At 50.2% G+C, this 10511-nt stretch overlaps 1 protein-coding gene across 1 annotated transcript; it reads left to right on the top strand.

The window, feature by feature from the left end:
• Nucleotides 1-2092: 2092 nt before the first annotated feature.
• Nucleotides 2093-8636, top strand: TLCD1 (TLC domain containing 1). The gene is made up of 4 exons (XM_058163967.1): nt 2093-2317; nt 2837-2919; nt 5384-5466; nt 7938-8636. The coding sequence occupies exons 1-4, from the start codon at nt 2127-2129 to the stop codon at nt 8322-8324; spliced, it is 744 nt and encodes a 247-aa protein (XP_058019950.1). The 5' UTR covers nt 2093-2126; the 3' UTR covers nt 8325-8636.
• The last annotated feature ends 1875 nt before the right edge of the window (nt 8637-10511 follow it).

Below are 10511 nucleotides of genomic sequence, written 5' to 3'. Positions count from 1 at the left end.
CCCATGCTGGCTGGGGAATTCTGGGAGTTGAAGTCCACAAGTGCTAAAGTTCCCAAATTGAGCAGGGGTTGGTCTAGAACAGGGGTCTCCAACCTTAGTAACTTTAAGGTTTGTGAACTTCAACTCCCAGAGTTCTAAGTCCACAAGCTCTAAAGTTACTAAGGTTGGAGACCCCTGGTCTAGAAGACCTCCAAGGTCCTTTCCTTTATTCTGAATTCTGCAAACAAAATGAACGTCCATATCTGGGCAGATGTCGCACAAGCTTTGAGGTTCCACATGGCTTTCTCTGGAGCAGCTGAGCCGCCCTGGGGAAGGAAAAGAGCAGGGGAGGGTCCTCATAGCCCTCCCCCCCATAAGGGTCTCTAAGCTAAACAAAGAAGGGCAAAGCTAGCTTGATCTCAACTCTTTAGAAATCACCCAGAATTTCTCGACTGAGATGGGCATCTCTAAAAATGGAAGAAATAAATTAAATTTGAGAGCCAGAAGCTGGGAAAGGCTGCAGGAGAGAAGGAGAGTGTTAAAAAAAAAAACCCTCAGAAAGAAAGAAAGAAAAGGTTTCTTGACGTGGCACCTTCCAGTGCCCGCAGCTGGTTGCAGGAGGAGCCGGATAGAGCCTGGGTGGGCAGAACTGGCAGGAAGTTGGGTTTTAATTGACACCCTGCAGCCTTCCCGAGCCTGCCTGCCCTCTCTCCCGATGCAGCAGCCAGCAGGTCTAAATTCCCTCTAAATAAGCCAGGGCAACTTCTTCCAGCATTCCCCCCAAATTATTGTGGGATACTCACAATGTGAGTTTGGGGCAGGACTCCTGGCAAGCAGTAATTATTGGCCAAGTGTGATTAGACACACAAGGAATTTGTCTCTCAGTGTACATACAACAATAGTGATAGATCATGGTCATAGTCATAAAAATACATTCATCATAAAAATTAGATACAACACTTACTGATATAGTCATGGATGCTAAATAAGCAATCAACAGAAATCATACTGGGATACTAATTAAACAATTTAAATCATAAGATACAAGCAACAAAGTTATAGTCAAAAGAAAATAAGGTGATTAGATAAAATATAGACATTGCATCTTTTATATACATACCTCTTTTCATTTCTCACTTTTTATTGTTAAAAGGCACCTATAGTAGCCCCCCCCCCGCATGATAGGCGTCAAACAAATTTAACAAATAAATAATCTGGGAAGGTTGCCATTTCCTTCCTTGGTGCTCAGACAGAAGCATTTATGAAGTTTATTATGGTCAAAACCTCCAAATTCTCCGTGGGAAATACGGCTTGACTTACGACTACAGTTGAGCCCAACACTTTTTCACTTAACAACCATGTTACTAACTTAACGATGCAGTGATTCAACTTAACAACTGTGGCAGGGAAGGTCGTAAAATGGAACAAAACAAAAATGACTCATGGCCGTTCTTCACCCTTACGACTGTTGTAGCATCCTGATGGTCACATGATCAAAATTAAGAACGCTTAGCAACTGACTCGTATATAGGACGTTTGCAGGGTCCCAGGGTCATGTGATCTCCTTTTGCGACTTTCTAACAAGCAAAATCAACGGGGGAAGCCAGATTCACTTAACAACCGTGTGACTCACTTAACAACTCAGGATTTTCGTAACAGTGGCAAGAAAGGTCGGAAAATGGGACCAAGCTCCTGTCTCGCTCTTTGCTAAGTCAATTAACAATTTTCTTGCTTCCCATAAACTTGGATTTTAAGGAAGTTGGATTTTAAATGACAGCGGACCCTGCAATTCCTTGGGTCAATCGTGGCCGTGGCATCTGGGCGCAAAAGGCAGCCAGATTCGCCCGCAGGTCGGACCATCCATGGCTGGATCCCGCGCATCTCGCCTGTCCAGAACCGGTCGGGAAAAACCCGGCGCTCCGCTGCGCTTCGCCCGACGGCTGCAACGGCTACCGGGCACCTGCGCTGCAGCCGGGCACGTGCCAGCCGGGCACGGGCCCCGCCCACCCCACTGGGGAACCCCCCCGGGGGGGGGGGCGGGGCCTGGGCGGGGCGTCGGGTCCTCCCCCGCGGGAGCGCACGTGGGCCGGAGGGAGGGAGGGAGGGAGGGAGGGAGAGCCGGTGGGGCGAGCGGGCTTCGGGCGGCGATGGCCCCGTGGCTGCGCTCGGCCGGGCTGGTGGCCGGCTCGTCGCTGGCCTTCGCGGCCCTCCGGTGGGCGCTGAGCCGCTGCCCGCTGCCCGCCCACGTCCGCCTCGACGCCACGCGCACCTGGCGCTGGAGGAACCTGCTCGTCTCCTTCGCGCACTCCGTGGTGGCCGGCCTCTGGGCCGTCGTCGGGTGAGCGGGGCACCAGGGCGCCTCTGAGCGTGCACAGAGCGCCGCGCACGGGACTGCCCACCACACCCACCCACCCACCCGCTCCCCCAGGCCCGCGAGCCGATGCCGCCCACCGGGCTGGGAACGCGGCGGAACAACGATCGCCCAGGCTTCGAAGCGGGACCCCCGTTGGCCCTTCATGGGGGGAGGGGGCGCTGGGATCGGCTCTTTGGACGGTTGGCCAGGACCCCCAAACCAGCTTAAGTGGGGGGGGGCATCTTAGCTCATCTTCCCAGCTGGGCTCACTTTCTCGAGCTGCCTCTTTGCTGGAGGGGGCTGGGGAATGAATGCGGAACTCTGCCAACCTGTTGCCAGGTTTGGGGTGCTGGAAAACCGGCTGAGATAAGGAAGAGGCTAAGAGGGTGGCATTTCTTCGTTTCTCTCCCCACCCCCACCCCCGTAAAACTTCTCCCTGGTGGGGTGGGGTGGGGGTCTTTCCCTTCCTTTCTGCTGACCCTGTGGTGATTCTCCCCCTCCCAGGATGTGGCAGCTGCCGGGGGCCTTCGATGACCTGGTGCGGACCACCTCCCCTTCCGCTCACCTGTTGCTGTGCTTTTCCACAGGTAAGAAGCACCTTCAAGGAGGGGGGTGTCCTTTGGCATTGGTCTCTGAAGGGGCTGGGGGTTTCCTGGAAACTGTTTGTTTATCAAATGTTTTGGCCGCCCATCTTAACACAAGGCAATTGTTGCCTTTCGCAGCTTTTAGTACTGAAGCCCACCAACCCCGTCCTGCCGCCACAACGCTTGCCAAGCAGAGGATACAAAGTCTTGTTCTGGAGTTGTTAGTGGGGCATCAGAAGAGGGGGGGCTGGGGCCCACAAAGGTCTTGGTGGGTTTGCTGCAAAAGGCCCACATAAGATCTTCTGCTCCGGGCACAAAATGTTGTTTTAGCTTTTCAGTGTTGCTATGCAGGAGAACACAATGGGGGCATTAAAAGATTTTGTTTCAGTTTGTTTCAGTCCCATTCCCTTCCAGAGAGCTGCCCTATTCCTCCCCCCCAACCAGCTTCACTTTTAACAATGGCCATGCGAATTCCTGGGAAATTCCCCCCCCCCATTTGGGGGCTGGGCTGCCAGGGGCGTTTTAGCACAGCTGGGAGATCAGGCTGGACCGAATTTTATGCCAGAAGATGGAGAAGGATGGGGGGAAAGTTGACTTTCTTGTCCTCCCCCGGATGCAGCCTGGTGAAAATGGGGTGAGGCCCAAGGGTATCGGGCTTGGAGGAGTGCCTGAAGTAGGTGCAGGGATCCCCAGTGAATTCTGGGAGTTGAAGTCCCCAAGTCTTAAAAGTTGGCTGCTGAATTCTGGGAGTTGAAGTCCAGAAATCTGAAAGTTGGCTGCTGAATTCTGGGAGTTGAAGTCCAGAAGTCGGCTGGAGAATTTTGGGAGTTGAAGTCCCCAAGTCTTGGCTGATGAATTCTGGAAGTTGAAGTCCAGAAGTCTGAAAGTTGGCTGGTGAATTCTGGGAGTTGAGTCCGCAAGTCTTAAAGTTGGCTGGAGAAATGTGGGAATTAAAGCCCACAATTCTGAAAATTGCTGAGGTTGGAGACCTCTGAAGTAGGAGACCCGAGTTTGAGTCCTCCCTTGGGGACCAAGCCAGGTGGTGATTTAGGGCCCCTGCCTCTCACGCAACCCAGGAAGAAAGGAAGAGTAACTAATTTATGAAAAACAGAGTTGAGAAAACTTCATTAACCAGGCGCTGGCCCCGAGTTCGGATTGCAACAGAGGGAAAGAGGCAGGATGCCCTAAGGGGAAGGCGAGGAAACAGGTTCCTGGTTTAAGGCGCTTCCCTTAACTCCTGAGTGACAGGAGATTTGGGGGTGGATGGCTGGGCAGCAGCTGGTTCTACCGCTTCTGTACAAGTAGCAGCCCTGCAGATTTATTAAAAACTATCTATTTATTAAACCAATTTACATACAGATAGTCCTCAACTAACAACTACAATTGAGCCTGGAATTTCCATTCCAAGCATTTTACATTTTACGACCTTTCTTGCCACAGACGTTAAGTGAATCTCTGCCATTGTTAAGTCCTCAACCTACAACCGTTCGTTTAGAATAGAGTAGAGTAGAATAGAATAGAATTCTTTATTGGCCAAGTGTGACTGGACACACAATTGGAATTTGTCTTTGGTGCATCTGTTCTCATGGTACATAAAGAAAAAATAAAATACATTCCGCAAGAATCATAAAATACAACATTTAGTGATAGGCATAGGATACTGATAAGCAATCAAATCATACTAGGAAGCAATAAAAACAATGTAAGTTGTAAAGATACCAGCAACATGGATAGAGCCGTAAGTGGGGAGAGAGAGGAACTAGTACGGATGAGAAGAAGGAGGTAGTAATATAGCCAGTAGATAATTTGACAGCGTTGTGGGAATTCGTTGTTTAGCAGAGTGATGGCATTCGGGGAAAAACTGACCATTCAAAGTTTAATGACTATTTGAAGTTACAGCGGCAATGGAAAAAAAATGACTTAGGATCCTTTTTCACATTTACCGACCGTTGCAACGCCCCCGTGGTCATCTGATCCAAATCTGGATGCTTGGCAACTGACTCACATTTATGACAGTCCCCCGGGGGGGGGGGTTTGCGTGATCCGCTTCTGCAACCTTCTGACAAGTAAAGCCACATTCACTTAATGTCTGGGTCATGAAAGGTCACAAAACGGGGCAAAACTCACTTAAAACCACTGTCTCGCCCGTCAAAGTTAAAACTTTAGACAGGATTGTGGTCATAAGACGAGGACCACCCATAGCCCGTTGTCCCCTTAACCCGGACTTAGCTGAGGTCCAAGACCAACTGACCAAGACTTCTTGGGAAAAACGTATGTAACTTTAAAAAAAAAAAAAGGATGATGGAACCTCCATGTTCAGGAGCAATCTAACAGCCCCTACCAAACTTTGCTGCTTTTTTTTTTTTTTTTGGCTGCCAGCGGCCTCAGTTCTGTTCTAGCAAGAGTGGGGGTTCCCCCCCCCCAATTCACATATAAACATGGGGGTTGTCCCTTTGCTTCCTTTCAGGCTATTTCATCCATGACTCCTTGGATATCATCATCTGCCGCCAGTCCAGGGCCTCCTGGGAGTATCTGGTCCACCATGCCGTGGCAAGTAGGGGAGGGCTGTGGGGCAGGAGGAGGGGCTGACCAGCTTGCATGCCAGGGAGTCCTTGACTTACAACCGTCATGGAGGTAGTAAGGCACAACGGTCTTTAAGCAGGTCATCGTGTGACTGCGGCCAATTTTTTGGGGGGGGAACCCTTGTTAAGGGAACCCCTGTTCTTAATGGGGCATTTTTTATTTATTATTTTTTTCAAGAAACCAGAAATAAAGACCGGTCGGTAGCACAAATGTCGTAAATCAGGGTTATGTGACTACACACCTGGCCGTAAGTGCAGGTTGGCAGCGGAGTGGCCAGAATGCAGTCATGTGACCAGGGGGTGGGGTCAGTTGTCAGAATTTCTGATCTGGGTCTTAAATCCCTTTTTTTCAATGTCCGCCATAACTTCAGAGGGTCACTAAGTGAATGGTTGTAAGTGAAGGACCACGGCAACCCAAATGGGCTGAATATAGATAAAATGTTATTCTATTCTATTCTATTCTATTCTATTCTATTCTATTCTATTATGGGGTCCATCTGATTTGACTTGATTTTCATCCTGCCTTGGTTACTGTTTCTGAAACTCAAAGTGGCAAACATAGCTAATCCTATTTCCTCCTCCTATTTTCCTCCAACAACAACCCTGCGAGGTGGGTTGGGCTGAGAGAGAATCATCAAAGTCACCAAGCCAGCTTTCATGCCTAAGGAGGAACTAGAATTCACAATCTCCCGGCGATTGGCCAAAAGTCACCCAACCTGCCTTCATGCCTAAGGAGGAACTAGAGTTCGCTGGCGATTGGCCAAAAGTCTCCCAGCTGGCTTTCATGCCTAAGACAGGACTAGAACTCAGGCTCTGCTGCTTTCTAGCCTGGGGCCTCCAACACGAGACCAGCTATGTTTCTGCTTCCGTCTGCCAGAAGGAGCCACGTCAGAGAACCAAGCCCAGAGGGGCCGAAGGGGGGAGTTGTTTTCCCTGCCTGCCTGAAGGTGCTGGAGAGCCTTTGAGGGCCTGAAGCACCTTGAAGTATGCCAGCCACGGAACAGCCGTGCCCTCCGCAACTCCAGAAGAGGGTAGAAGGTGCACGGAAGCAGATTTGGGGAGGGGGGGACCCAAGAGAAATCAGAATAACAGAGTAAGCAGGGCCCAAACCCCCTGCTCAAGCAGTAAATCCTATACCACTTCAGACCAGTGGTTGCCCAGTCTTCTCCTTAAAAGCTTCCAGTGATGGAGCACCCACAATTTCTGGTGGCAAGTTGTTCCACTGGTTAGTTGGAGGAGAACGACTGTGGGGTCCCTGGTGCTCTCTGAGTTTGGTGGTTTTCTTGCAGACGTTTCATAACCCAAGTATGGTACATCATCGGTGCTAGAAGGAAGGAGGGTTTGGGGAGAGGGGGAGGAGGAGGAGGAGGAGGAGGAGGAGTAATAGAATAACAGAGTTGGAAGGGACCTTGGAGGGCTTCTTATCCCCTGCTCAAGCAGGAGACCCTACACCATTCCAGACAAATGGCTGTACAGTCTCTTCTTAAAAAAACTCCAGTGATGGAGCATTCACAACTTCTGGTGGCAAGTAGTTCCACTGATTAATTGTTCTAACTGTCAGGAAGCTTTTCCTGAATTCCAGGTTGCTTCTCTCCTTGATGAGTTTCCATCCGTTGCTTCTTGTCTTCCCTTCTGGTGCTTTGGAGCTAGGGGGGGTCTCTAACCTTGGTCCCTTTAAGACTTGTGGACTTCAACTCCCAGAATTCCCCAGCCAGCACGGAGTTGAAGTCCACAAGTCTTAAAGAGGCCAAGGTTGGAGACACCCCACCCCCCCCGCTTTGCAGAATAGGTTGGACCTCCTTTTCAAAAAAAAAAAGGGTGGGGGAGGGTGTTCTCTTTCCTGGAAGAGTTTGAGCCAAGGCTGGACAGGAGAGGGGTGAGGGGACTCGGGGGTTTGATGGTTTGATCATCAATGGATTGATGGTTAATGTACAGAGATGATCGAAGATGTATAATCAATGTAAGATCGGAGCTGCCTGGCTACCACTTCAGAATGATGGGAAGGAGGGAAGGAGAAGAGAGAAGGAGGTAGGAAAGAGAAGAGGAGGAAGAGGAAAGGAAGGAAGAGGGATAGAAGAGGGAGAAGAAAGGAGGAGGGAGGGAGGAGGAGAGGATGTAGATAAGAGAGGGGAGGATGGTTGTGGAAAGTAGAAGAAGGTAGAGAAGGAAGAGAGTTAAAGGAAGGGGGTGGTGACCGGGCAGGTCCGAATAATTGTATATGATGGTACACTAAATATGTTATTGGATATGAATGTTAAAATAAAACTTTTTGGGGGAAAAAGAAGGGTGGGGGAGGGTCTTCTCTTTCCTGGACAGGAGAGGGGTGAGGGGACTCGGGGGGGGTCCCAGGATTAGCAGGAGTCAACCTTGACCAATTTAGAGGCGGTGGCAGGATTCCGATCCCCGGCTCTTCTGACCCCAAGTTTGGTTTCCTTGCAGGCCTCGTCCGGTTTACTGTCTGGGATCTTCCTGAACCGCTTTGTGGCGGCCGGACTGCTCTCCATGTTCGTGGAGGTCAGCAACATTTTCCTGACCATGCGGATGATGGTGCGGCTGGGCAAGCTGCCCCTCCAGACCTTCTACGAGGTCAACAAGTACCTCAATCTGGCGGCCTATTTCTTCTTCCGCCTGGCCCCCCAGGCCTACCTGACCTGGTTCTTCGTGCGCCACGTGGAGATGCGAGGCCAGGGTGCCTTCCTGATGGTCAACCTCGTCCTACTGGACGCCATGATCCTGATGTACTTCTCGCGTCTGCTGCGCTCCGACTTCTGTCCGGGCGGCCACCAGCCGGGCTCGGACAACGAGAAGAAGTACCTGATCGACTGAAGTCCCAAGTGCCCCTGCGGAGGAGGACGGGAGGGAGGTCCTCGGTCCAGCAGCGCTGCTGCTCATGTGCCTTAACCTGATGAGGACTAGCGACTTTGTCAGGTGCCCCTTTGAGGGTGGCCAGGGGACCGGATCCACAGTTGGGTCTAGGTCTCTGCCTGGCTTGGTTCCAAAGGAGGGGTCAAGAGCCACACCCGGCCCCAAGCCGGGCAGGAGATGACCACAAGAAACAGGGAGGAAGCCTTGTCTGGATTTTTGATCTGGGTTTTTTGAAGGGATTATTTCATGCATTAAATCTATTTGTAATCTGAACCCATCTAGTTGAGGTGCTACTTTGGGGGGGGCAGAATTTGGCCCTGGGGTGCAGCAAGAGGCAATCTAGTCTTGTGGGGGACATACTGGAAGCCAGGAGGCAGGATCCTGGATTGTTTGTTTGTATCACACCTTCATTCTTTTTAAAAATAATTCAAGGCAGCGGTGAACGTACCTAATCCTCCTCCCTCCTCCTGTTTTCCTCACAACAACCACCACTGTGTGAGGTTGGTCGGGAGCGACAGGGAGAGGTGGCTCAAATTCATGGAGCTGGTTTTTCATGCCTAAAGTGGGACTAGAACTCAGAGTCTCCTGGTCATTTACCCAGAATCACCCAACTGGCTTTTGTGAAATTGAGCCCTAAGTTTGCATTGCCAAGCAAGAGAGTTGCTAAGTGAGTTTTGCTCCATTTTACAACCTTCCTTGCCACCATTGTTAAGTGAATTGCTGCAGTCGTTAAGTTAGTCACACGGTCGTTAAGTGAATCCGGCTTCCCCATTCTCTTGGCTCATCAGAAGGTTGCCGAAGGGGATCACATGACACCCCCTGGGACCCTGCAACCGTCATATGTACAGGCCAGCTGTCAAGCGTCTGAATTTTGATCACGTGACCCTGAAGATACTGCTATGGTCATAAGTGTGAAAAATGGTCATAAATCACTTTCAGAGCCGTTCTAATTTCCCACAGTAAACAAATGGTTGTAAGTCAAGGACTTTCTGTACTGTGGACTACTCAAAAGTAAGTCAGGAATCAGAAATGCAAATGCCCCACAAGCAGGAGGAGGTTTACAAGACGGGGTGTGTTTGTGTGTGTTGAAAATTCAAGTAGCTGCCTTTTCCCATCCAGGAAGTAGATGGAAGATAAAATACCGAAACCCGTCAGTCATAGTATCGATGGCTGACATCAGATTAAGACAATATGTCAACGAGGCAATATTAGTCATGATGATCTTGGGGCTTCCTTGCATGTTGGAGGCATCGGATTTGAACCCTTTTGCCCGAGGGGGCGGGGAGGGGCAGGGGGAGAGGGCTCGTGCCACCTCTGAGGCCCATCCAGCAAGCTTGTCTCGCTATGGCGGCAGCAGATGGGCCCTGAAAGGAAATGCCAGAGTCTTTTATTAAAATTTATTATAGGGTAAAAAATACAAATGTGAACAAAAACTAAGCCAGGTAAAGGGAGAAAGAAAAGAAGGAAGAAAAGAAAGGTAGGCAGAATGGCAGGAGAAAGAGAAATGAAAGAAAAAGAAAGAAAGAAAGAAAGAAAGAAAGAAAGAAAGAAAGAAAGAAAGAAAGAAAGACAAGACAAGACTTCTAAGGAAGGAACCAGTGGCTTTGGTTACTGAGATGGAGGGAGGGAGGGAGGGAGGGAGGAAGGAAGGAAGGAAGAAAAGACTTCTAAGGAAGGAACCAGAGTGGCTTTGGTTACTGAGATGGATGGAGGAAGGAAGGAAGGAAAAGAAAGAAAGGAAAGGAAAAGAAAAGAAAGAAAGAAAGAAAAAGATACTTAAAGAGCAAAATCACCCACTTGGGTTGCTGCCAGGGGCGTTTTCAGGAAGAGGCAAGATGGCAGCCAGGAAGGTGCCAGGAGCCCTCTCTGCTTTAGATGCAAAGGGCATATCTTCAATTGCAACTCCTTCTCTCCCCCCCCCTCTGGGCCCCTCCAGTTGGTGCAATTGGGGGCACTTTCCCCACCTCAGAAGAGACCACCCTCCCTTTGCCCCCCGACATCTTTAAAAAACGCCCAATGCTTTTAGCTCAAATGCCTTTTGTCTTTCTTTGTCTTCTTGTTTTTCTCCCCCTTGGCACGAAGGGAGAAGGACGGGAATGCCAGCGAGGGCCCAGGGCCAGCTCCTTTGGAGGGCCCCCTGCCCAGCTT

Source organism: Ahaetulla prasina, chromosome 1 (assembly GCF_028640845.1).
Source record: "Ahaetulla prasina isolate Xishuangbanna chromosome 1, ASM2864084v1, whole genome shotgun sequence".
Lineage (NCBI taxonomy): Eukaryota > Metazoa > Chordata > Lepidosauria > Squamata > Colubridae > Ahaetulla > Ahaetulla prasina.
The sequence above is the reverse complement of the archived record's forward strand: the minus strand, read 5'-3'. Positions and strand labels throughout refer to the sequence as shown.

Coding starts and splice junctions, on each gene's coding strand:
- TLCD1 (XM_058163967.1), top strand. CDS start 2,127: ATGGCCCCGTGGCTGCGCTCGGCCGGGCTGGTGGCCGGCTCGTCGCTG. Junction 2,318..2,836: donor GGCCTCTGGGCCGTCGTCGG/GTGAGCGGGGCA, acceptor TCCCCCTCCCAG/GATGTGGCAGCTGCCGGGGG. Junction 2,920..5,383: donor GTTGCTGTGCTTTTCCACAG/GTAAGAAGCACC, acceptor GCTTCCTTTCAG/GCTATTTCATCCATGACTCC.